This window comes from Vipera ursinii (assembly GCF_947247035.1).
Source record: "Vipera ursinii genome assembly, chromosome: 8".
Classification (NCBI taxonomy): Eukaryota; Metazoa; Chordata; class Lepidosauria; order Squamata; family Viperidae; genus Vipera; species Vipera ursinii.
The window spans coordinates 17,460,612-17,487,672 of record NC_139519.1 but is presented as its reverse complement, the minus strand read 5'-3'; the positions used below and the strand labels follow the sequence as shown (position 1 = coordinate 17,487,672).

Sequence of the window (27,061 nt, the reverse complement as noted above, 5' to 3'; positions counted from 1 at the left end):
TGAGTCATAAAAAAGCTGAGGTTGCCTACCCCTGTGCTAGGGACTTCATGGCTGGCTGAGGAATTCTGGGAATTGAAGTCCACAAGTCTTAAAGCGGCCAAGTTTGAAGACCCCTGTCTTAGAGCCTTAAAATTAAGTAATCCCTGGTTGAGATTTCATTGGGTATCGCCCAAAAGGCTGCTGCAACAAAGAAAACACAAGCTATTGCATGAAGTGGCATTTTATATTATTTTAGGAACTCTGCCACTTTCCTGTCTCAGCTGTAGGCTGCCTTTAAACACACAAATATTTGGTGACTTTTCAGAAGTCTGAACCGTTTATATAAGCCTTCAGAAATGTTCCCCGATCGCTTGTGAAAAATAATCTCTAAACACTTGTGCCAACAAGCCCAAGCAACACACCCCTTGGCTTTGCACATAAAGTATTCCTTGCACTTTTGGACAATTTGCACCAGGCTTTGTATCTTTGGGGCAAGCATAAGACATCTCTTGGAATGGCCACCTCTGCCTGCTTTACCTGCTTGCTTTCCTTACCTGCCCTGTTCAGGAGTTTCCAATCCAGATGATGAGGAATACGACGAAAGCCTGGGGAAAAAATATCCCTTGCCCCCAACTTTTTAAATAAATTAAAATAGGAACAAAAGCAGAATGTCTACTCCAGGCACCTTAAAACCAAACAGGTTGCCCTCAACCACCCCATTTGATGCCTTGGGGCACCCTAAAATCTTAGCAGGCAGCAATCCTGAAATTGGAGATTCTGGTGGTGTGCATTGCCTGGGAGATCACTCTTGGGTGCTCCAAGGTGTCCAGCTCACATACTGAAGGAATTTCCCACCTGCTTCCAAAGAGGAGACCCCCATTTCCCCCCCCCCCCAAGGCTTAAAGCAAGGGGTGTCCAAGCTTGGCAACTTCAAGACTTGTAGATGTCAACTGCCAAGTTTTTTTTTTCATGTTGCAAGAAGCAATGCAGCCTTCCCCAGACCTGACTTATGAAGGAAGGGCAGCTCCTGCTTATTTCCATCCATCTTTTGGACCAACGGTAATTTGGTGTAATCTGGTAATTTAGAATCCTCTTCCCTTTAAGCCCCAAGGAGGGTAGGAATTACACTCTAGAGCAGTCCTTCTCAAGCTTGGCAATTTTATGTTGTGTCGACTTCAACTCCCATAATTCTCCAGGCAACTATGCTGGCTGGGGAATTCTGGGAGTTGAAGTCCAGCTCGATAAAAGTTACCTTTAGTAATTGTAAAGTTACTAAAAGAGGGGAAAAAAAGGATGCTTTCGAAGGCACAGGAGAGAAAGGCTTGAGCCATCACAAGCTACTCCCTCCTTAAATAAAGCAAATTCAGTCTGGCCCAGAATCCATTGGGAGAGAGAGAGAGAGAGAGAGAGTTTACATGCCGCAAGCAGCAATGCAACCTTCCCCAGAATCCATTGTTGATCCAACTTACACACACACACACACACACACACACACACACACACACTGTTTACATGCTGCAAGAAGCAATGCAACCTTCCCCAGAATCCATTGTTGATCCAACTCACACACACACACAGTTTACATGCCGCAAGAAGCAATGCAACCTTCCCCAGAATCCATTGTTGATCCAACTTACACACACACACACAGTTTACATGCTGCAAGAAGCAATGCAACCTTCCCCAGAATCCATTGTTGATCCAACTCACACACACACACACACACACACACAGTTTACATGCCGCAAGAAGCAATGCAACCTTCCCCAGAATCCATTGTTGATCCAACTTACACACACACACACACACTGTTTACATGCTGCAAGAAGCAATGCAACCTTCCCCAGAATCCATTGTTGATCCAACTTACACACACACACACTGTTTACATGCTGCAAGAAGCAATGCAACCTTCCCCAGAATCCATTGTTGATCCAACTTACACACACACACACAGTTTACATGCTGCAAGAAGCAATGCAACCTTCCCCAGAATCCATTGTTGATCCAACTCACACACACACACACACACACACACACACACACACACAGTTTACATGCCGCAAGAAGCAATGCAACCTTCCCCAGAATCCATTGTTGATCCAACTTACACACACACACACTGTTTACATGCTGCAAGAAGCAATGCAACCTTCCCCAGAATCCATTGTTGATCCAACTTACGCACACACACACACACACACACTGTTTACATTCCGCAAGAAGCAACGCAACCTTCCCCAGACCGACGAAGGAAGGGCAGCTCCTGGTTATTTCCATCCATCTTCTGGACCCAGAACCAGCAATTGGGTGTAATCCGGGAGTCTAGCCTCCTCTTTCCTGTCCACCCCGCAGTAAGCGTGGGAATCGTTGTTCTCAAGTTCAGCGAGTTTAGAAGTTGGGTCGACTTCAACTCCCAGAACTCTCCAGGCAACTATGCCGGCTGGGGAATTCTGGGAGTTGAAGTCCACAAGTCTTTTTTTGTTTTTAAACTTGCCAAGCTTGGAGAAAAAAAAAAAGCTGCGGGGCACGCAGGAGGCAGGCTCTCTCCCCGGGCACGCCGCGCCACAACACCGGCCTCCTGCGCCCCGCTCGCCTTCGCCTTCAGCTCCGGGCGGGCGAGGGGCGGAGCCGGCGCCGGAATCCTCCGCCTCGCCTCGGCTGCTGCTGCTGCTGCTGGGCGCCCGGCTTGCGACGCGCTTTGGCGGGAAGGAAGCGGCGTTTTCGGAAGAGCAGGGCTCGGGTGAGCGCGCACAGGCAGGCCGGCCGGCTGGAAGGCGGGCGCCGCCAGGCAGGAGCCGCCGGGACTCGGTCGGTCGGTCGGTCGGTCCAACCGAGCAGCGGAGGGAGGGGAGAGGCTGGTGTCGTGGGGAGGGGGGAGACTTGTTGTCCCGGGAGGGGCTCTGGACGGGCAGGCCCTCCCGACCTGCCTGGGGTTGGGTGGGTGGAGCTGGCTGCATTTCCCCCCAGCCCAGGGGTAGGCAACCTCGGCTCTTTTATGACTCGTGGACTTCAACTCCCAGAATTCCTGAGCCAGCTTGGCTGGCTCAGGAATTCTGGGAGCTGAAGTCCACGAGTCATAAAAGAGCCGAGGTTGCCTACCCCTGCCCCAGCCGAATCGGGAGTTGCAAAGCCAGGGGGCGCCCGGTTGGGGAAGGCAGCTCCCTTGTTGGATGTTCGACTCCGCTCCCTTCTCCCGTTTTCAGCTCTCCCCCCCCCACCGCCCCCCTCCCCCAACCTTTAGCCTTAGCTGCTGGTTGAGCAAGTGGGTTGCTTTGGGAATCTCCCTTTAGGGGCAGCCCCCCACCCCACCCCACCCCCCACGACTGATCAGTAACTTTTATAGATGTGGACCCGAGTCTGCTGTGAAGTGCCCCGTTGTGCCTGCATGGGGCTTTGGGTTGGATGGGCTTTGGGTTGGTTGGTTGGGTTGGGTTGGGTTGGCCACCCGGGTACTTGTTACTAAACAGGTTTTACAGTTTATGCGCCCTAAAGCTAACTTTTATAGATGTGGACTTCGACTCCCAGAGTTCCCCAGCCATGTTGCCTGGAGAATTGTGGGAGTTGAAGTCGACACAACATAAGTTGCTAAGCTTGAGAACAACTGCTTGAGAGACTAGAGCAGGGGTAGGCAACCTCGGCTCTTTTATGACTCATGGACTTCAACTCCCAGAATTCCTGAGCCAGCTTGGCTGGCTCAGGAATTCTGGGAGTTGAAGTCCATGAGTCATAAAAGAGCCGAGGTTGCCTACCCCTGGACTAGAGTGTAATTCCCATGCTTCTTGATGGTGCAGCTGTGGGGTTTAGAGGTAAGAGCAGGGGGTCTTCAAGCTTGGCCCTTTTATGACTTGTGGACTTCACACTGGCTGAGGAATTCTGGGAGTTGAAGTCCACAAGTCGTAAAAGGGCCAAGTTTGAAGGCCCCTGGTCCAGAAGATGGACCAGGAGCTGTCCTTCCTTCATCAGTCTGTCTTCAGGTCTGGAGAAGATTGCATTGCTTCTTGCAATATGTAAAAAATGTGTGTGTAGGTTGCATCAATGGATTCTGGGCCACAGATTGAATTTGTTTTATTTAAGGAGGGAGTAGCTTGTGATGGCTCATGCCTTTCTCTCCCCCTGTGTCTTCCAAAGCATTTTTTTTCTGATGCAAGATTCACAGGAGCAGGTATATCTTAGATTCACCTTCTTGGGCTTGCTTATCTATAATTACTTACTCCTGTTTATTAATAAATGAACTGAAGAAGTATCTGGCAGCCGTATTTTGTAATTCTTGGCATTATATATTTATTTTATTTATGTGGAGTTTTTATCTGCTGTGACTTATACATTGCCCATAGTCATGTTTTTGTGAGATGGGCAGCTGTATACATGTGCTAAATAAATAAATGCCTTCTTGTTTTCAAATAGTTGTAGCAGATGTGCTGGTTGTGAAAATGGCAGTGCCGTTTGTGGAAGACTGGGACTTAGTGCAGACTCTCGGTGAAGGGGCTTATGGAGAGTAAGTAGCTTATGTGAATGCATAAAACATGGGGCTCAGATAAACCCTGTAGAAAAAGGGTGAGCTGCAAATAGTAATCCATGACATTGAAGAATTACGGAAGAGAAAAACCATGCTGTTTTCTGTAGAAGAAACATGGGTGGTGGGCAAAGCTATAGTGATCTTAATTTCCAGACTTAATTTGCAACCCTGTTTTGGTCTCTTCTTCAGAGTTCAACTAGCAGTGAATAGGCGGACCGAGGAAGCAGTGGCAGTGAAAATGGTGGACATAAAATGTGCTGTTGAATGTCCAGAACAGATCAGGAAGGAGATCTGTATCAACAAAATGTTGAATCACGAGAACATTGTGAAATTCTATGGACATCGAAGAGAAGGCACTATTCAATATCTCTTCCTCGAATATTGCAGCGGGGGAGAACTCTTTGACCGAATAGGTATGGGAGAATTTGTAAGGTGCCACACTGGCTGAGATTCGGTGCAATCTAAGGAGGATAGTGTTATTTTACCATGGAGGAACCTTGCGTGAATTCCTACGTAGCTCTAAGAAAGGCAACTCAAACTGGCTGGATTATTTTAGTTCGCCTTTGATCTATTTCCCATTTTTTCCTAGTGGGACAATTTGTTGTTGTTTTAACCATTCAGTCATGTCCGACTCTTAGAGACTTTGTAGACAAGTGCTGTCCGTACTAAATTGTCTACATGGGATAGTTTATAAGACCCAGTTTATATGCTTCTTTGTGGCTTGTTTTGTCCGTGTAAACCATGGTTGAATTCGATGACATGCCAAAACTAAACCAAGCAATTTTCATTCTGACTGAGCACCGTGTATGTATCTTGTTAAAAAAATAATAACTGGCATTCTGAAATGAAGCCATTTCTGCAAGGTGGTTGAAGAAGAGGCATCTCTTGTTTGCAGGGGAGTTAGTTAGATGGTCTCTTTTTTAATCTGTTGCTTATTTTATGCAACTTATGCCTGGGTTCAGTTTAAAATGAAAATGTAGAAGAATTTAAAAGACTTGCAATATAAAACTGCCTTTCCAATAAGGACCTGGTTTAAATGCAACGATGGTTGTCTTTTTCTTTCACGGTTATTTAAATATATCTATAGCAAGCCAGCCTTAAAATAAACTCGTATCAGTTTAAAAGATTCCAAATTACATGGTTAATTAACAGCTGATCCTCCCTCCTTCCCCATCTTCTGACCATGATTTTACTTTGATGTTATTGTCGTTTTATTGGGTTAGGCCAGAGGTAGGCATCCTTGGCTCTTTTATAACTGGTGGACTTCAATTCCCAGAATTCCATGAGTCATAAAAAGCCAAGGTTGCCTACCCCTGGGTTAGGCATATTTATTATGGTTAATTTTAATGTTTGTATGGTGTAACTGCCCAGAGTCGCTTCGAAATGATATGGGCTGCAAATTAATAAATACAACTGAGTCAAGTTGCAGAATGAAATACCTCTTTCTAAAGCTTACTCTCTCTACTAGGATTAGCATCTCCAGCCATACTGTCTTAAAATGCAGAATTCTAGTGGGGAAATGTTATTGACCCTTGAGAGCTGTATGCAACACAATTTCATTTTAATGTAGGCCAATTAGTGTACATTGAAAGTGACAATAAAGTTATTATTCTATTCTGTTCTATTGTCAGAACCTGATATTGGCATGCCAGAATCAGAAGCACAGAAATTTTTCCATCAGTTAATCGCCGGCGTGGTGAGTTTCTTTATGCTGACTTTTCATTGATTTCTCTCACATTCTATTTTGAAGTTGGCATGTGAGTGAAAAGAATTAATAGAATTATATTTTTTATAAGGTCTACCTCCATAGCATAGGAGTGACCCATCGGGATATTAAGCCAGAAAATCTGCTACTTGATGCAAGAGGTACATAATTTTTCTTCTGTACCCTAAAACCTTAGGGCTATAGGGGAACGCGGGGGGGGGGAGCTTCTCTCCAGGAAACAGAGGATTCATTTTAGTCTTCAGACAAACTACTCCTAGTCCAAATTTATGTTTTTCAGCTGTTATTCACCCACTAATCTTGGGAATCCCACTGGGATTGAATTAAGAGAGACACCCTCTATATCAGACAGGTCAAACTCGCGATGTCACGTGATGTCATGCAACGTATCGGGACGTGTCGGTTTTGCCATTGCCGGCCATGGGGTGGGCGCGGCTTCTGCAGTTTGACACCCTTGCTCTATATTTTGTCTGTCACATTAAAAAAAAAATCTGTAATCTTTCACTCTACCAATTTTTATCTGAATGAAAGAAAAAGTTGATTGGACGGAGAATCAGAGTGAAGGGCTAAGTTTCTGCAGAATTCCTTTTGCAATTAGGAGAGGGACAGTTAGCAGGCTTCCAACTCCCAGATGGATATGGATTGCAGAGGCTGCCTGCTACAGAGCTTCTTACTCTAGGGTAGGGGTGGGGAACCTTGGCTCTTTTATGACTTGTGGACTTCAACTCCCAGGAATTCTGGGAGTTGAAGTCCACAAGTCTTAAAGTTGCCAAGTTTGAAGATCTCTGCATTTAGCTCATGAGCGAAATGCTGGAAATGGCACCTCTATTCTTTACCTGGAGATCTTTTCGCCGCTTCTTCAGCTGCCTGGAATTTTTCTGGGTTAACTTGAGTGATTTTTGGTGATTTCATTTGAATTAAGCCAGCATGAAGGATGATGCGGTGTCCTTGTGTTTTGTGCAGACAACCTCAAGATCTCAGACTTTGGGCTTGCTACGGTATTTAAATATAACGGCGCTGAGCGACTGTTGAACAAGATATGTGGCACGCTTCCATATCTGGCCCCCGAAGTCCTGAAAAAGAAAGAATTCCATGCTGAGCCGGTTGATGTTTGGTCCTGTGGAATCGTGCTCACTGCGATGTTGGCAGGCGGTAAGAGCTACTCATGGTCTAGTTGCTTTTCTTAACAGGAATTCTTCTTATAAAACGTGGGCACTCCATCACTGTAAATTTTCAAGAAGAGACTGGACAATCACCTGTGTGAGATGGTATAGATTCTCCTGCTTGAGCAGGGGGCTCGACTAGAAGACCTCCAAGGTCCCTTCCAGCTTCTATTCTACTCTACTCTACTCTGTTCCATTCCGTTCTATAATGAACAGCAGACATCTATGCATTGGGAATGTGGATTAATTATGAATCTTCTGGGTAACTTTTTGTGTTTTTCTTAAATTTGTCTCAAAAAATGTGGTTCCCTTTCTTGCAGAATTGCCCTGGGACCAGCCTGCTGATACTTGTCAAGAATATTGCGATTGGAAAGAAAGAAAGACATATCTTTCCCCATGGAAGAAGATTGATTCATTGCCCCTTGGTACCTCAGTGGATTGAATAATCATTGCCTCTAAACCGGGAAATTATCTCTGACTTCTCCCTCCCTTGATTTGTAATGTCCTTTTGGAAGAAACCCAGGAAAAATTGGGGCTTTATTTTTTTACACACTCAGATTCGTTATCCAAAGAACACTGCAAATCCAGTGTTAAAAACTTTTGCTTGAAGATGTTTTGCAATAATTTTAATTGAAATTGCTTTTGTATCATTTAATTCTATTTATTTATTTATTTACTTACTTACTTACTTACTTACTTATTTATTTATTTGCAGCCTTGCTCCTCAAACTCTTAAATGAAAACCCCTCATCCAGGCTTACTATTGCAGACATTAAAAAAGACAGATGGTACACAAAACCTTTAAGGAAAGGTGAGTGTATTTTGGTCTATAGGAGATTGAGATACTCATTCATCCAGGTCAAGGTTGTCCCAAAAGCGCTTTTTCAAAAAGCAACTGGACTTTGTTTTTCCTTGAAGCTTGAATGTGCTGCTCTGTGACTAATAAAGATGGATTGGTTGAATTTAAGCTGGTCAACAGCCCTAGAGAGCTACCGACCCTAGCCTGGCCTTGAAAGGCTTAATTTAACTTCAATTACTTTTGTTTAGATCCTAACCATGGCATCTCTGTCTTTGTAGGCATAAAGCGGTCCCGGATTTCTTCAGGAGGGCCTTCCGATTCTCCAGGAGGTTTTTCTAAACACATTAGATCAGATATGGATTTCTCTCCAGTAAAAGATGCACACAGGTGTGTCTGTAGCATCTAATAATCTACGGCAGGGCCACATCAGCATTGCGGTTGCCCTCAAGGGGCTGGGTGGGTGTGGCCAGTGTGGGCGTGGCCTACTGGGTGGGCGTGGCTAGAGTGAGTATGGCCTACTGGTTGGGTGTGACCAGCTCTACATCGTTCGCATCAAGGGTGCCTATGGGGGCCTGGGCAGGAGTGGGACAGATCTGAGGGTCTCTGGTAGAAGGGGGGGTCTCTGGGCCAGGGCCAAGGCCATGGGGGCCGTTCCTTCACTGTTTCCAGGATGGCTTCGCGGGCCACATGAAACCACTTCGCGGGCCGTATCCGGCCCCCGGGCCTTGTGTTTGACATGTCTGATCTACGGCATTTAACTTCACAGAAACGGCACCGTTTCTGTACGTTTTTGTGGTGTGAGTTGTTCTCATTCGTTCCCTACGATACACGTAGACATCGTGGCTGACAGGATGGAAATTGGGACATTCTTCTAGGCAGGATGGGAGATCAGAAGTGGAGTACAGATTGGCAAGTTCAATCTCTAGAATCTTCTAGTCAGGCTTGAAAATTGCTGGCCTGAACTCCTGCGGAGATGCTGCTTATCAAGCATGTTGGTTCTAGGCTAGGTGTTGCAATGATGTGTATCAGTGGAAGGCCACCAGCTTTCCCAGGTTCTGATGGACTTGCACCATCACAACGTTCTGCCTGTCTTCTCTATCAAACCGAAATGCTCCTTTTGAATAGTTGGCTGGTCTGGGTTAACTCTTCAATTTGGGATGTGCTGGTTGTATATTTTGATTGGTTAGTGATGATCCTATTGGAATATGCTTAGGTCTGGAATATACTTTTTTGTGGTGGGGGGGGAGGAAAGGAATGAAACATAGGTTGTATCCAAGATTAGCTTTAATAGTCTTATGTAAAACAAAGGCTACTGCAGTCCAGCGAAGGCAAAACTCTGCTTTCTTAAAAATACGATAACTACTTTGACAGTTAGAACAATTAATCAGTGGAACAACCTGCCTCCAGAAGTTGTGAATGCTCCAACCCTGGAAGTTTTTAAGAAGAGGCTAGACAACTAGAAAACTGATGCACGCTAACATTGTGATGACCTGATCTGTTTCTCTTGTGGCAGCGAGGAAAAAAAGATCTGTTCCAATTCCCAGCCAGAACCAAGAACTGGGCTCTCCTTATGGGACAGCAGCCCAGGCAATATCGAGAAATTGGTGCAAGGGATTAGCTTCTCTCAACCCACCCGCCCTGAGCATATGCTGCTAAACAGCCAGCTGTTAGGCACTCCAGGTTCATCACAGGTAAGGATGCCCAATGGAACACTTGGCTTCGCTTTGTTCTTCAATCACTGCTGGAAGTCCTTGGCTTGCAACCATTCATTTAGTGGCAGTTCAAGGTTACAAAGGCACTGGAAAAAGTGACGTACGGCCAATCCTTGCCCTGACAAATCACTGCAGCACTTGGCGACTGGCGTATATTTACAACGGTTGCAGCATTCCGGGGACACATGATTGCCGTTTGCAGCCTTCCCAACCAGCTTCCAACAAGCAGTTTTCAATTTGATTAATGGCCCCATGATTCACTTAACAATTGTAATTTCCCAACTATGGGGGGGGGGAGAAACCCACATTGTAAAATCAGGCATCGCTTCCTTGACTGCCTTGTTTAGCAACAGAAATTTTGACCCCAGTTGTATGCCGAGAACTACCTCTATATCAGGGGTCTTCAAACTTGGCCCTTTTATGACTTGTGGACTTCAACTCCCAGAATTCCTCAGCCAGCATGCCTGACTGAGGAATTCTGGGAGTTGAAGTCCACAAGTCATAAAAGGGCCAAGTTTGAAGACCCCTGCTCTATATTGTGTTTTCCTTTTCTGTTTAAACTCCCATCTTTTCCTTTGGAATTTAATAATTTTGAAAAAAAAACAACAACCCATAACCAAACTAAAGGGATAATTTCGTAGTTTCAATGAATATGTTACAACTAATTTTTGGAAATCACATTAGTTCCAGGCAAATCAGCTGAATTGCTCGGTTTCTGCCATTTTCTGTCTCGTCTCTCTCGTAGAACCCCTGGCAACGTCTAGTAAAGAGGATGACCCGTTTCTTTTTGAAATTGGATGCTGACCAGTCCTATCAAATCTTGAAGGAGGTTTGTGAAAAGATGGGCTACATCTGGAAGAAAGGTTGCACAAACCAGGTATAAAAGCAACACCTTGAAGTGTGTGTGTGTGTGTGTGTGTGTGTGTGTATTGCTTGAATAAGCAAAGGAATAAGTAATTAGTTAGAACTGCATGTGGATGCTATCTGTGCAATTCTTAGCTACTACTAATTTTATTATATATTATAATTACAAACTGGAGCCAGTTTGCTATTATGGCTAAGGTGCTGGCTTGGAAACCAGGGGACTGAGAGTTCTAGTCCTACCTTAGGCAGCTGGGTGACTTAGGGACAATCCTGTTTTTATTTCTCCCAGGATGTTTATTTGTGATTACTTCGTAGCCAGGGAAGTTCCTTATTTACTCAAAAATATTGCTTGGGAGAAAACCATTTATGAGGCTGCCGTGCTTCAGTAAAGAGCACACAAATGCTTATTATATATTGTGAGATTTCATGTCAGCCCCATCACAGCAAGAAAGCAATTCCTCCCAGAAGACTTAACATTACTCCTTCCCTTCTGGTCAAATCATTCTTTCTCTTGAAAGGTTACCATATCAACCATGGACCGAAGAAACAACAAACTAATTTTCAAAGCAAACCTGGTGGAAATGGATGAGAAAATTCTTGTGGATTTCCGATTGTCAAAGGTAAGTCTATTTTAGCAATATTGTCTAAGCCTAGGCAGAAGAAAGTCATTTTTGCACGCGGAATAGATTTGTTTACAAAGTAAACAAGTAGTAATAAGCAGCAGTGCTTCTACAGGTCACTCCTCAGGTTACAACCATTCATTTAGTGGTCATTCAAAGTTAAAAGAGGCACTGAAAAAAGTGACTTACATCCAGTCTTCACGCTCATAATCAGTGCAACATTTCCACGGTCATTTAATCAAAATTTGGGTGCTGGGCCAATCAGGATGTATTTGCGTTGGTTGCAACATCTTGGGATCAAACAGTTGCAATGTACGATCTTTCCAGCCGGCTTCTGACAAGCAAAGGCAATGGAAGGAAGTTAATTCGTTTAATGACTGCGTGATTCAGTTATCAGCTGTATTGATTTGCTTAACAATTGTGGCAAAAAAGGTTGTAAAATTGGACAGAAGTCAGTTAACAACCACCTTACATAACAGCAGAAATTCTGGCTTCAATTTGTGGTTGTAAGTTGAGGACTACCTGTACTCTGCTTCAGTTATAGGACACTAAGCAGCTTCTAGTATAACATATCAAAACATTGTTTATAAATCCACGATTATTAGAACGATTAAACTGTACATTTATACTGTCCTCCTACAAACATAGTAAGGATTTGAGCTGATCATTCTTTCATTCCTAATCTCTAAAAAAGGCTTTTAGGTAATATTTTTCTTATTTATTTATAGGAGGCTAAGTATGTCAGAATGCAGTATTTTGTACAGGATCAATATTTTGAAGCTAAGCTTTCCCCCTTCTTCATTTTCCACACAGGGTGATGGTTTGGAGTTCAAAAGGCATTTCCTGAAGATCAAAGAGAAACTGAATGATGTTGTTAGCCCACAGAAGTTATGGCTTCCAGTGACATGACTGCCTGATGGTTGAAAAACAAGTGAATTTGATTACAGTGTTTTCAGCCATAGGACATTTATGCTAAGGCATACCCTAAATTCACACACTCAGTGCCCGTTCCTCTAGGCCAGGGGTAGGCAACCTTGGCTCTTTTATGCCTCGTGGACTTCAACTCAGGAAGGAATTCTGGGAATTGAAGTCCACGAGTCATGCAAGAGCCAAGGTTGCCTACCCCTGCTCTATGCTCTGACTTGACCAGTAGCCAACTGGTAAGTTAATACTGTGATGAGACATAATTACGTATTTTTCCTAGGGTAACGGTCATGAAAATTTCCAGTGACTTACACTTCTCAGGCTTTTAGCTTGCGTTCTACTTTATACAGATTAGTTCGAATGTTTTGGCACGCTGCCTTTTCTAGATGGGAATGTATTCTTCTTTTTTCCAAAACATTACACAAGAATACAAACTGGATTTTTGCAAAGAGCAGAAGAAGGAAATTAAATGAAAACCAGCACCAAGTAAACACTTGCTTTGTATACAATCCAGGGAGCAAGGTTGTTGAATTTTCAAACTCCAGCACAAACTCCCTCTCAGAACACTTGGCTTAGCTTGAAATTAGTTTTTGGTCAAGTGTTGCTGGGGTGGGGGGAAGTGACACGTTTCTCTTCTACTTTGTTTTTTAATTTTTCACTTTGAATAAAGGAAAGAAAACATGACAGATGTTGTTAAGGTGATTTGTTAAAATATCTCTCTATGTCCAATGTCTCTTCCATAAAAACATCTGTCTTGTTGAGCACTAAAAATGTGTAAATAGGAATGGGATAAGATCAGCAGTTTTTCCTCCATCCGATCACTAGATGTTCCAGATGTTTCAGACTCTTATTACCTCATGTCTGAATGCTGCTTGATTGGACCATTATGAACACAGAGAAGAATGGAGACACGAACCTTTGTTCTCACCATGGTGCTGACCATTTTTACTTAACCACGTTCGGCAATGTGATTTTTTTTAAAAAACAGAAAATAAAGCAATGAATAAATATATTTGTGAGCCTTATTGCCACCAAAGATGGTGGACCTGAAAAACAACTTGCGCTTCCCTCGTGTGATCTTGTCAAACTATTTTTCAATAGTACTGAAGAATTTCTGAGCATTAAGAAAATAGTGTGGCTCCACAAATTTTGTAGAAATAAATGCGCCAACACAGTTTATGCCTGAAGACATGTTTTGTAGCTTGGGTATATTTTTGGAAACTGGGTCATTTTATTTATGTCACATCGTTGGAAACTCCAGACAGGTAGCACTCCTGATTTTTCTCTAAGAAGGATCACCTTGTGAGGTTGACTGGGCAGGGAAAGAGTTACTGGCCAACCTAACTCAATTAAGTTTCTAATGGTTGGTAATAATTTGAATTTGCGGTTCCCTGACCCTTATATGCCTCCTTCATCCTAGACTGGCCTTGACTTTAGATACATCTATGCACTCCAGTTACGTAGTGGTTGGGAATGTATAAATGGGTCCTATTTCAATATGTTTGATGGGCAATGGATATACCATAATTATTTTTGTACATCAACAAAATGGAAAGAATCAGCTATTCCAGAGGTGTCGTCTTGAGCTACTATAAACAAAAGTTGTATTTAGTTGTACAGTAAAAAGGTAAAGGTTTCCCTGCCACTCGCATCCGACTCTAGGGCATGGTGCCCATCTCCCTTTCTTGGCCAGTGTTGCCCAAAGACAATTTCCGTGGTCATGTGGCCAACATGGCTGTACGCCAAAGGCACGCAGAATGCTAGAATCCTTCCAACCAAAGCGATACCCATTTATCTACTTGCATTTGCATGCTTTCAAATTGTTAGGTGGTCAGGAGCTGAGCAAGTAACACCCCATCTTGAAAAGCTCAGGTCTCAATCCTGGCTTGTCAGCTCTCCAGCTGCATAAAAATCTACCCCATACAGAGTATCTGTCCCAATTTGAACTGTGACTCAGAAAATTGATCTGAATGGTTTCAGATTGATCTGATCTAGATTTCTGAGCCTCTTCTTTTATATTTGCTGCATTCCAAGTATCACCCAAGGTGTTGAAATGATCAAGTCTATAAACTTCAGATAGGAATCGACTATTATACAGATCAACAGGCAACATTTATTTTCTGGAGTTCCTTGAGGGATTATTAAGCTGAAATGCAAGTTAGTATTGCAACTAATTGTTGCTAGCAGATATACAGGGAGTGCAGAATTATTAGGCAAATGAGTATTTTGACCACATCATCCTCTTTATGCATGTTGTCTTACTCCAAGCTGTATAGGCTCGAAAGCCTACTACCAATTAAGCATATTAGGTGATGTGCATCTCTGTAATGAGAAGGGGTGTGGTCTAATGACATCAACACCCTGTATCAGGTGTGCATAATTATTAGGCAACTTCCTTTCCTTTGGCAAAATGGGTCAAAAGAAGGACTTGACAGGCTCAGAAAAGTCAAAAATAGTGAGATATCTTGCAGAGGGATGCAGCACTCTTAAAATTGCAAAGCTTCTGAAGCGTGATCATCGAACAATCAAGCGTTTCATTCAAAATAGTCAACAGGGTCGCAAGAAGCGTGTGGAGAAACCAAGGCGCAAAATAACTGCCCATGAACTGAGAAAAGTCAAGCGTGCAGCTGCCAAGATGCCACTTGCCACCAGTTTGGCCATATTTCAGAGCTGCAACATCACTGGAGTGCCCAAAAGCACAAGGTGTGCAATACTCAGAGACATGGCCAAGGTAAGAAAGGCTGAAAGACGACCACCACTGAACAAGACACACAAGCTGAAACGTCAAGACTGGGCCAAGAAATATCTCAAGACTGATTTTTCTAAGGTTTTATGGACTGATGAAATGAGAGTGAGTCTTGATGGGCCAGATGGATGGGCCCATGGCTGGATTGGTAAAGGGCAGAGAGCTCCAGTCCGGCTCAAACGCCAGCAAGGTGGAGGTGGAGTACTGGTTTGGGCTGGTATCATCAAAGATGAGCTTGTGGGGCCTTTTCGGGTTGAGGATGGAGTCAAGCTCAACTCCCAGTCCTACTGCCAGTTTCTGGAAGACACCTTCTTCAAGCAGTGGTACAGGAAGAAGTCTGCATCCTTCAAGAAAAACATGATTTTCATGCAGGACAATGCTCCATCACACGCGTCCAAGTACTCCACAGCGTGGCTGGCAAGAAAGGGTATAAAAGAAGGAAATCTAATGACATGGCCTCCTTGTTCACCTGATCTGAACCCCATTGAGAACCTGTGGTCCATCATCAAATGTGAGATTTACAAGGAGGGAAAACAGTACACCTCTCTGAACAGTGTCTGGGAGGCTGTGGTTGCTGCTGCACGCAATGTTGATGGTGAACAGATCAAAACACTGACAGAATCCATGGATGGCAGGCTTTTGAGTGTCCTTGCAAATAAAGGTGGCTATATTGGTCACTGATTTGTTTTGTTATGTTTTTGAATGTCAGAAATGTATATTTGTGAATGTTGAGATGTTATATTGGTTTCACTGGTAAAAATAAATAATTGAAATGGGTATATATTTGTTTTTTGTTAAGTTGCCTAATAATTATGCACAGTAATAGTCACCTGCACACACAGATATCCCCCTAAAATAGCTATAACTAAAAACAAACTAAAAACTACTTCCAAAAATATTCAGCTTTGATATTAATGAGTTTTTTGGGTTCATTGAGAACATGGTTGTTGTTCAATAATAAAATTAATCCTCAAAAATACAACTTGCCTAATAATTCTGCACTCCCTGTAGGTGTAGTTAAGCCAGCCTCCATTGCCTTTGTATTTAAGGTGAGTACAGGTAAATACATTGCAATTGATTGCAGAGTGCGCTATGGACCCAAGAAAATACCTGTCTTGCCCACGCAGTGACCGACTTCCAAATTTGAGTTAATCATTGCTCATTCAACTATTGTAAGCAACAAACAAGTGTGTTTGTTTCAGAACATTTCTTCCTGGTCTTCATGAAACTCCAAAGGTAACTGCCTCTGCTGTGATCTAGCACATAATCTGAGACACTTCTAAAGTGCCTATATTGCTGAAGGAAGAGGTACTTAATTACAAACTATTTGCATTCTGGCTGTTAATAGTACCTGAAATATGCAATTCACTGAAGGATCAGCTAACCTACAAGGCGTTTGGTTAATACATCGTCCCATGGTGCAGTAGATGCTTACTGGTATGATATTATGATTATTATTCTGTTGCTTTGCATGTACATTGAGAGTTTCTGCACTAGAGACAAATTCCTTGTGTGTATAATACTTGGCCAAATAAAACCTTTTCTGTACTGTTCTACTCTCTTCTGTTCTGCTTTGTTCTACTCCACTCCACTCCACTCCACTCTGTTCTATTGTGGCTTATAGCACTCTGGTCGGTTTACAATTATTTGTGAATTGCCTGCCACAAGCTTGGTCATCATTTAACCAACCTCAAAAGAATGACAGGCTGAGTCAACCTTAAATACTGTTGATATATATTACCTCAGTATCTGCATGAAAAAAAGCAACCAACCAATAAAATATGCCTAATTTGTGTACATTTTTCACATATTCAGATGTGTGAATAACATTTTCAGAATGAAATTTCCGGTGACTCAGATTTTGATCCTTGTCTTCTTGGTATTGCTGTCCTTTCCAACAGGTATGCTTATAAAGAATAGATAGATAGATAGATAGATAGATAGATAGATAGATAGATAGATAGATAGATAGACAGACAGACAGACAGACAGACAGACGACAGAGACAATTGACAAAGTGCAAAAAATTAGTTCCCTTCTTATGCACTTGTATTCATAGTAGATGGCAGCATTCAAGATGCTCTTGAAATGGCTAAGGAGGGTTGTAGTTGATTAATACTTGAATAGAAACCATAAGAAAACCTATAAAAACTATAAAAAAATTATAGATTAGACTAGGAAGTTGAAAATTTATCTTGGCTGTAGTAAAAGAAACCCTTCTACATTGGTACAAAAGAACCACAGCATCATGAACGTGTACATTAAATCAGCAAAAGTTGCTCTGAACCCTAGGAGACCTTATTTTACTTATTAGAATGTATTTATATTTTTTTTTGCCTCATTCCTTCTTCTGTTTGCATTATGCAGCTGAAGGGCTGATATGTCACCAGTGTTACTCAGTTAGAAGGGACAATAAATGTTTCAGACCATCCACCTGCAAAGTGTCTACAAAACAATTTTGCTTCATTCAAAGAAACTCAAAAGGTGAGACGCAATGGTGGAATAAGTTAAATTAACTGACACTGGACAGAAACATTCTTCTAAACAAATAATTTTTACCAATAGAAAAGGATATTTGTAGCTCAGGGTTGAACTGTGGGTTCCTTGGTGCTCTTTGAGATTGGTGGCTTTCTTGCAGACGTTTCATTACTGAACTAGGTAACATCATCTGAGCACTGATGACGTTACCTAGTTTGGTAATCAAATGTCTGCAAAAAAACTACAAAGCTCAGAGAGCACCAAGGATCCCACAAATACAATTTCCCCCAATATGTTTCCCTTTCCATTCTGGTTAGGTGAGATACCTTTAACCCTTTGAGAGCTGTATGCAACGAAATTTCATTTTGATGTATGCCGATTGGTGTAAATTCAAAGTGACAATAAAGTTATCATTATCATTATCATACCTAGAATAGGATTCAAAGTCGGTGGAGTTATGTTGCAGAGAACCCTACTCTAGGTATCTCTACAACATAACTCCATGGTTCTAACACTGGCTTTGAAATCCATGCAGAAAGAATGGAAGGAGTTGCTCCTTAGGAACTGCGGAGTAAAGAACCTATCTTGTAGGGATAAAATGTGAGAATATAACAATTGCCATAAATATATAGACAATCCTAATCCCTCACCTTTGTTTTCATTTACAGGAGGACACATTCAGAGAATAAGTCAAGGCTGCACCTCTTACTGCCTAGATACTATTCAGTTCAGCAATGACTATATAAGATATACCTTTTGCTGCAAGACAGATTACTGTAACAAATATAACGTTTGGCAGTTTCTTTAACTTCAATCTTGGCAGCAATTCTGCTGCTGACAACCGATATGTATCTTCCAAACACTGACACAAATACATATACAAATATGGGTGGTGGATGGAGACTTCCTATGTCTTTATGTGGGTTGAAGTACCAATTGGGATGCAGCTTTACACTATAACTTTCCAGTAAGCTTTTCTGCTTTAGGGTTTTGTACAATGGTCTACAGGTAGTTGTTGTTTAGTGACCACAACTGGGACTGGCTATTTGGTTGTTAAGTAAAGTGGTTGTTAAGTGAAACCTTAACTGTGCTTACCAGCTGATTTCAGTTTTTCTCTGTTTTCCACACCCACCAAGGTCATAGAAAATTTATTTATTTATTTCAATTTCTCTAGCCACTCCCATCTCAATCAATGACTCTGGGTGGCTTACAATTCAAAAAAGTATGTTACAATTAAAATGCTAAAAACAATTAAAAAACAATAAAATTATCCAAAATTAATATACATAGCAGCAGAGATACTTGACTGGTTGGCAATAAAGCCAGAAAACAGGGTTGTTGACACATTTAGTGCTCTAGGCTCAGGGTGGATTAGCTGCAAGTTGTTAAATGATGCAGTCACTACATGAGGATTACCTGTATTCACAAGATCGAAAATTAAGGGAATGAGGGAGGGGGGAGATGTAATTTTCAGACAAAGTTATACAATAACCTTGGCAAAATGTTAAAACTTTGCTGCTTTTGTTAAACTCTCTCCTTTTGGGAGATAGATGAACAATTTTGAAAGCCAAAGTGTCTTATCTACCCAACAGCTACACAGACCTATCACCAAATCATTCCATGTTACATCAGGGCTGATGTTTTCCTCCCTGAGGTAAAAACTCTGAGGTAAAAAGTCAAAGATGGTTTGGACCAGCAATGACAGGCTGTATGTTGCTTGTAGTTCTCTTGAAGGTCACCAAAACAATACAGATGTTTGTGGCACCTTAAAAATCAATTATTTTTTGAAGGTATAAGCCAGGGCCTTCAAACTTGGCCGCTTTAAGACTTGTGGACTTCAATTCCCAGACTTCGGCTGAGGGACTCTGGGAGTTGAAGTCCACAAATCTTTAAAGTGGCCAAGTTTGGAGACCTCTGGTATAAGCTATGGTGAATCACACTTGAGTTTATCACATAAATGGGATGTTACGCTAATGTGGATATTGGATTTTTGCAGTCATGGTGGGATGATACTTCTGATGGTAAAGAATAGAAGTGAAACCACCAAGACTATGACATTATGAATAATTAATTAATAGATGAAGTACAGGAGGTTTCTTTGCCTTCCGGATGTTTCTGAATAGCAATTTCCCAACAATGAAACCTCGTAGAAGCAAATCTAATCCATCTGCAAATGTAGCAAACACCAATTCATTTACAAAACAGTTGTTGGTTGTGACAAAGGCACTCTTATCCTGGTGAGCTGATCAGCATGCTCCGTGATAAAGAAATTTTATTCTCTAATCCTGGAGAAACAATGTAAAACAGCCTAATAAACCTGAGCTTGTATTCTCTGCTTCCCGTGGGCACGGTTTGGTTTTTGCAGGGAACGACAATGAATAAAATATAAAATGAACAATATAAATATATCTTGCTTTGTCTTTCTCTTCCAATTAGAGACTGGTTTTATTGTTTCTCTGATTTCTTCCACCCTCATTTTTCTCCAAAAGGACTACAGGGTAATCCTTAATTTACAATCACAGCTGAGCCCAAAATTTATGCTGCAAGGTGAGAAATTTGTTAAGTGAGTTTTGCCCCATTTTATGACATTTCTCGTTAAGTGAATCACTGCAGTTGTTAAATTAGTAAGCCGGTTGTTAAGTGAATCTGGCTTCCCCATTGACCTGGCTTGTCAGAAGATTGCAAAAGGGGATCACATGACCCTGGGACACTGCATAACCGTCAATGTGAGTCAGTTGTCAAGCATCCGAATGTGAATCACGTGACTCTGGGGATGCTGCAACAGTCAAAAGTCTGAAAAATAGTCATAAGTCATTTGTTTCACTTCCGTTGTAACTTTGAATGGTCACTAAGTGAGCTGTTGTAAGTCAAGGACTACCTTTATCTCGTTTCCTCGCAATTTCAGATGATAAACATCTCTTTCCCCCAAAGTGAACCTGTATGTTTGTGGAGATAACAGACAGCATGAAGACAATCTGGATTTTATTTTGCAATAATCAGTTACAACAGTCCCAAGTAATGAAATTGCATGGAAATATACAAAATAGGCAGCTTGCATCTTAAGGCTATAACACATACTTTGATGACATCTCAGCTTACTCAAGCTCTTGCTGCCACCTGGGTGTGCAAACCCATATAACGTAAGTGCCAACTTTGGCTTAATAGAATAACAGAGTTGGAAGGGATCTTGGAGGTCATCTAGTCCAACTCCCTGCTCAAACAGGAGACCCTATACCAGGGGTAGGCAACCTTGGCTCTTTTGTGACTTGTGGACTTCAATACCCAGAATTCCTGAACCAGCCATGCTGACTCAGGAATTCTGGGAGTTGAAGTCCACAAGTCATAAAAGAGCCAAGGTTGCCTACCCCTGCCCTATACTATTCTGGACAAACGATTGTCCAATCTCGCCTTAAAACCCTCCAGTGATGGAGCACGCACAACTTCTGAAGGCAATTTCTGTTCCACTGATTGTTAGGTCCTGCATAAAGGAGAAGCTTCCTCATCCCAAGCATCCTTCTCTCTCAAAATGGTCACTTTGGACACTTGGTTAAGACACTAGGGCAGAAACCAGGAGACTGTGAATTCTAGTCTTGCCCTAGGCACATGGCACATTGCCCAAATAAGAAAAGGGCTGGAAGGTTTTCTAAAACACAATTGTCGCCTTACATTTCCCCAAACTAAGAGAGAGAGGGGGGGGGGAGAGGGAGAGAGAGAGGGAGAGAGAGAGAAAGAGAGGAGCAAAGAGATTTTGATCCACTCTCTATGACAGGTTCTGGGTTCTACGAAAGGATACTGATGGATCGTCCATTTTGCATACTCATTTAATGCTGGCCCTACTGGAAATAATTGTATATCTAATTTCAGATGGCAGACAGTGTCCTAGAATAGGAAATAGAGATGGTTCCCTTAGCCCAGCGGCAGACAATTAATTTTCCCAAGGAGCCATGTGAGAAACTGGGACCGGTGTGGAGGGCCAAACCAACAGGCTGAACTTTATACTGCTCAATATTAACTTTATCATTTTATAAAAAGCAGTAAATTATATGGTTTTGATTAGCTGCTACTAGTAAGAATACATGTTACATCTTATTTCTAATTACATACTTACACGTGTTTTCTAAGAGCCGTGGTGTCACAGTGGTTAGAATGCGGTATTGCAACCTAACTCTGATAACTTGCCAGGAGTTCGATCCTGACCGGTTCAAAGTGGACTCAGCTTTTGTCCTTCTGAGGTCAGTAAAATGAGGACACAGATTGTTGTGGACGATATGTTGACTTTGTAAACTGCTTGGAGAGGGCTGTAAAGCATTATGAAGCGGTATATAAGTCTAAATGCTATTTCCAGTTGACCTCACATGAGCCAGACAGGGATGATAAAGTAACCCAGTTTGCCTTCGACCCTATGGGACATTTACTGTAGCTTTCAATTGTTAATTTGAATGAAACAGATTTAAGAAATAGTTTTTTCCCCCCCTTAAATCCCAAGTAGCTCATCTAGTACAAGTAAACTATCGAAAATCATCTCCTGGAGACTTCACCCTCCCAAATCACATTATGCCCACCTAAGTTAATGACTGTTGGGTTACATTTGTTTATTATTAATTTTTGCCTCCCATTTTGCCGCAAGGTGACTCTCATTATTTCCCAATAAAAGTGGTTGGGTAAAAATACCAAATCTTTTGAGTCTCTGTGTTGATTTTATCGTATCTCTCTAGACCTCCGGATTTAGAGTCAGCCCTTCCTACTGACTGGTACCACAGTGTGTGCCTATCACAACGTACCCAAAGTGGGAGAATAAAAGAAGAAAACGTCCAAACTTTGGCCCATCTAGTTCTAATCATTCCAATCATTATGACCTTTGTGAGATCTTTGCTTGCTGTATTGGGATTTTATTGGAGATTGAGTTCGGAAGTTGCTAAGTGGGAAAATCAGGTGAGGTAGCAATGCATCTGCCCTTGTCTTGCAGAATGTATGACTAATTTGCCTTTACCTGCACCAGCTGCAAATCAGTCACAGGGTAAGTTGAAGATCTCCCAAATCACTGTAGCCCCCCAAAATCATTGTAGCTTCTTTTGCCATCCCATTACATTGTGGTCTGGCATTATTACTATTATTATTTTCACTTCACTAAAGTCACAGCGGTGATATCTCTTGAATGCAAGCAACAGCAACGGATGATGGATAGACAAGTGAATTATGTGCTTTGCATGCTTTTCATCACATCCGCTGGTAAGTCTTTAAACTTCAGCCCTTGCAGAAAAGCTGGAGAAAATATTTCAGATCTTGAAATATAATCAGAACATTTTATAAATCAGTATAGGTAGTTCTCAGTGGGTGACTTACGACTTATGAGCCCCAAATTTCTGTTGTCAAGTGAGACATAAGTGAATTTTGCTCTATTTTACGACCTTTCTGGCCTCCGTTGTTAAGTGAATCACTGCAGTTGATAAGTTAATAACCGGGTTGTTAAGTGAATCTGGCTTCCCGTTGACTTTGCTTGTCAGAAGGTCTCAAAAGGGTGATCACATGACCCCGGGACACTGCAACCGGGGTCATGGCAGGCATCTGAATTTTGATGACACAATCATGGGGATACTGCAATGGTCGTAAGTGTGAGAAACAGTCATAAGTCACTTTTTTCAGAGTAACTGTAACTTTGAATGATCATTAAATGAACTGTTGTAGGTTGAGGACTACTTGTACAGTAGAGTTCAAGAATGGAATTGGCTTGGAAACATCCTTCTCATGGTCTTCTTATATATTTATAAAATGTATATAAAATGTATGTCTTCATGAGAGGTAGAGGCAAGTGAGCATTCTGGACAGTGTAGGTTATATCCTCCTGTTTTAGTTGTATTAATAGCTAACAATGCTTTACATGTTCTGTGATTTCATGGCTTTTAATGTTCTCTCACCCACACCCATTTCCTATGAATTTTTCCCCCTAATCTCTTTTTGCAGCAAATGCCTTCTGGTGTTTCGAATGTACCAGGTCACTACATTCTCAGAAATGTATTGGGCAATATGAATTCTGTTGGGCTGGTGAAAATATTGCATGTTATATCTACAACATCTTTTTTGGTAAGAGGGCTGGAATAAAATTTTGGCCTTAATTGCACAGCACCCTTCAAGTTAGCCTTGTCTTCATCTTTTCATTTAACATTGAGGGGGGCAGATTTCCACTTTTCTTAGGATAGCTTTTGTGTCTGAAGCCCAACGATCTCAAGATACATTTTTATCCTTCTTGCAGAGCTCTGAATATTGCTGATATTCAGCCTTTGGCAGCACAATTTCAAATGAACTTTCATTCATATGAAATTCAACATATTGTAATGGCACAAATTATGGAGAACTCTAGTGATTGATTGATTGATCGATTGTGTGCCATCAAGTTGGCATTGACCTTGAGCAAGCACATATACTTTTCTTTGGGATGATCTCTTTCTAACTTGGTCCTTCAGATTTTCCAGTGGTGTGCTCACTGCAGCTGTAACTGCATATGTCTACCTTGCTGTTAGCTGTCCTCTTCTCTTTCTTTCCATCTCTAGCAGCACTGGAATCTTCTTTAGAGAGCTTGCTGTTCCCAGGTGTCTGGAGTAGGATTCATCCTTGCATTTGTGCCTCAAGAGAAAACTCTGGATTGATTTGTTCAATCATCCATTTGTTTTCTTGGCTGTCCAGGGTATTCTCAGGCGTTTTCTCCAAAGCAAAATTCAAAAATGTCAATACTCTTTCTATTCTCTTCAAATTCTCTTCAAATTCTAGTGAAGAGAATACCAAGTAAGGAATCAATGGTCAATTATCTTAATGTAAGAGCTGAACTCTGTGGGGAGTTGATGGTTGATTGAACTATCTAAGAAGCAGAAATCATTATGTCTATCATTGGGTCAACAAACCAATTCACCAGGAATTTCTGCTGTTAGACTAAAGTCAGAAGAAGACCACGTTTATTGCCTTCTTAGGCAATACAATGAAATGGAGTGGGCCACAACATTACATAGATGTATACAATTATCATATTATCGTATGCAATTATAATGCTATTCAAAGCATGGAAGAACATTTAAGGTATGGAAGCCAGCACTAACAAAACCAAGGTTTTTTATGTTCTTTTTACCTTTTTCCAGGAACTAGCTTGATCGTTTCTGAAGCCGGTTGCATGGAAAACTGCAGGGCTACACCAGATGAGTTACCTCCTGAAGGGTCTGAAATGATTTGTTGTTACACAGATTATTGCAACAGTTAGTTTTATGGCTGGAATCCTGAGGGGGGAAAAAAGGACTGAGTAGCCTTGAACAACAGACGCTGTAACACTAAAATCTGTCAATGGTACTTTGAATAATAAATAATTTCTTCTTCTCTCAAATGTGTTTTGCTAATAGTAATGAATGTGCTATATGTCTAGTCCAGGGGTAGGCAACTTCGGCTCTTTTATGACTCGTGGACTTCAACTCCCAGAATTCCTGAGCCAGCCATGCTGAGGGGAAAGGGAGAGGTTTCCAAGCTGAGCCATGCTGGCTCAGGAATTCTGGGAGTTGAAGTCCACGAATCATAAAAGAGCCAAGGTTGCCTACCCCTGGTCTAGTCCAATAAAGAAAAGGACTAGGGGTAACATGACATCTGTCTTCCAATATTTGAGGGTCTGTCGCAGAGAAGAGGGAGCCAACTTATTTGTAAAGGTGGAACCTTAACAAAGAGAGATCCCACCTAGAACAAAGGAGACATTTCCTGACAGTGAGAAGAATAAACCAGTGGAACTCTTTGCCTTCAGAGGTTTTGAGTTTTCCATTGATCCTCAGACATTTCCTTGATTTAGTAAAGTACAGCAAAATGATCGTACTTAATGTGGGTTTTCATATCACAGTATTTGCTTGCTACTGTCAGAACAACAAAGTGTGACATCATGTTCTATAAAGCATGCATCATGAGAGAGCCATGTATGAATCCAGCTACTATGGCTTATTTAACACATTGTGATTAAATGTCCTATGTGAATTTGGGTTCCTTTTGTGAATAGGAAGTACATCTTTAACAAGGCAGATATGCCACAGACATTATTACATGTTGATACGACTCAGTATAGCAATAGCATTTAGACTTATATACCGCTTCCCAGTGCTTTACAGCCCTCTCTAAGTGATTTACAGAATCAGCTTCTTGCCCCCTACAATCTGAGTCCTCATTGGAAGGATGGAAGGATGGGTCAACCTTGAGTCGGTCAAGATTGAACTGCTGGCAGTCAGCAGAGTTAGCCTGCAACACTGCATTCTAACCACTGTGCCACCATGGCTTTTGTATTGTGATATAGTGTGTTCAAATTGCACAGAATTGAGTAGATGGTGGTTACCCTATTGCACAGGTGTCAAACTGCCGGCCCATGGGCCAGATGCGTCACAACAAAACCGCGCCCACCTCATTGCCGGCAATGGGGAAAAAGCTCTGATACATCACGAGTTTGACACCCCTGCCCTATTGTGTATCAGAACTACTTTAAAAAGTAAAGGTAAATGACTATAGGGGGCAGCGCTCATCTCTGCTTCAAGGCCATTGAGCCAGTCCTGTCCAAAGACATTTCTATGGTCCTGTGGCCAGCATGTCACAGAGTGCTGTTACCTGACGTGGTACCTACTTATCTGCCCACATTTGCATGCTTTTGAACTGCAAAGTTGTTAGGAACTGGGGCGAGGACGGGAGCTCACCCCATCACGTGCCTCTCACGTCTCAAACCTGGCCTGCCAGCTTTCCATCCAACAGGCCCAGTGTCGTAACCACTGAGTTGATATAATTTTTCAAAAAGATTGCTAGATAAGCAGCTTTGATGAGCGAACCACAACCCCTCATATTCTTTCTCCCACTAGCTGATGCTATCAAAAGCCTAATAAATTCTTCTGTGGGAGGTTTGTTTGATCTGCTTGGCTGAGACCACACCATATGCCCAGTGGTGGGATTCAAATATGTGAACAACTGGTTCTCTGTGTGGATGCTGCTTCCGGAAGTCCATTCTGGGACTGGGCAACACAAAATTAGCTACAGGTTCTGCCAAAGTGGTGCGAACCGGCTGAATCCCACCACTGCATATGCCTATCACTATGTTGCAGGAATGAGAGAATGTCATCCTTTACAATCAATCCTTGTTTCAAATCAGGCCATTAGGGACTTTCTGGAATCTTCTTTTGCAGTATTAGAACTTGACTAGAGATTCAGAAGGCAAAGAACTGAATACTGTAGAAAGGTAAGATGATACAGCAATAATATGCAATATGTCAATCTCTTTTCTTTCACAACGTGCATGGTATTGTTAGTGAGGCTGTCAAAGATCAGTCCTTCCTCAAGTTTTGAGTTGATTGTTTCAGGAAGTATTGTCTGAAAGGTTAGCTAAACTTTTCTTGTGACCTTGTTTCTTCTCTCATTCACCTCACAAAATTGCAGAGTTCTTTAAACAACCCATCTAGGATACCTTGTGTTTTGAAACAGCAACCACAGATGATGAATAAATTTCTAATCTATGGGCCATGGGTGGTCTTTCATCTATAC

General features: G+C 42.0%; 1 protein-coding gene across 2 annotated transcripts; it reads left to right on the top strand.

Moving 5' to 3' along the window:
* Positions 1-2,375: 2,375 nt before the first annotated feature.
* Positions 2,376-13,408, top strand: CHEK1 (checkpoint kinase 1). 2 transcript variants are annotated; one of them, XR_014493226.1, is made up of 14 exons: positions 2,376-2,722; positions 4,387-4,477; positions 4,688-4,911; positions 6,130-6,194; positions 6,295-6,364; positions 7,185-7,373; positions 7,705-7,809; positions 8,100-8,195; positions 8,462-8,570; positions 9,697-9,874; positions 10,641-10,772; positions 11,278-11,379; positions 12,193-12,380; positions 12,494-13,408. XR_014493226.1 is itself a non-coding variant. In XM_083368850.1 (13 exons), the coding sequence occupies exons 1-13, from the start codon at positions 2,416-2,418 to the stop codon at positions 12,286-12,288; spliced, it is 1,764 nt and encodes a 587-aa protein (XP_083224976.1). In that variant the 5' UTR covers positions 2,376-2,415; the 3' UTR covers positions 12,289-13,408. The 2 variants fall into 2 exon arrangements, 1 of the variants encoding a protein (XP_083224976.1); XM_083368850.1 differs by having other exon boundaries at positions 12,193-13,408.
* Positions 13,409-27,061: the final 13,653 nt, after the last annotated feature.

Excerpts from the sequence above, each read along its gene's own strand:
- CHEK1 (XM_083368850.1), top strand. The coding sequence starts at position 2,416 with ATGCCGGCTGGGGAATTCTGGGAGTTGAAGTCCACAAGTCTTTTTTTG. Across the intron at positions 7,374-7,704 it reads CACTGCGATGTTGGCAGGCG|AATTGCCCTGGGACCAGCCT; the intron begins GTAAGAGCTACT and ends CCTTTCTTGCAG. Across the intron at positions 8,571-9,696 it reads CCAGTAAAAGATGCACACAG|CGAGGAAAAAAAGATCTGTT; the intron begins GTGTGTCTGTAG and ends CTCTTGTGGCAG.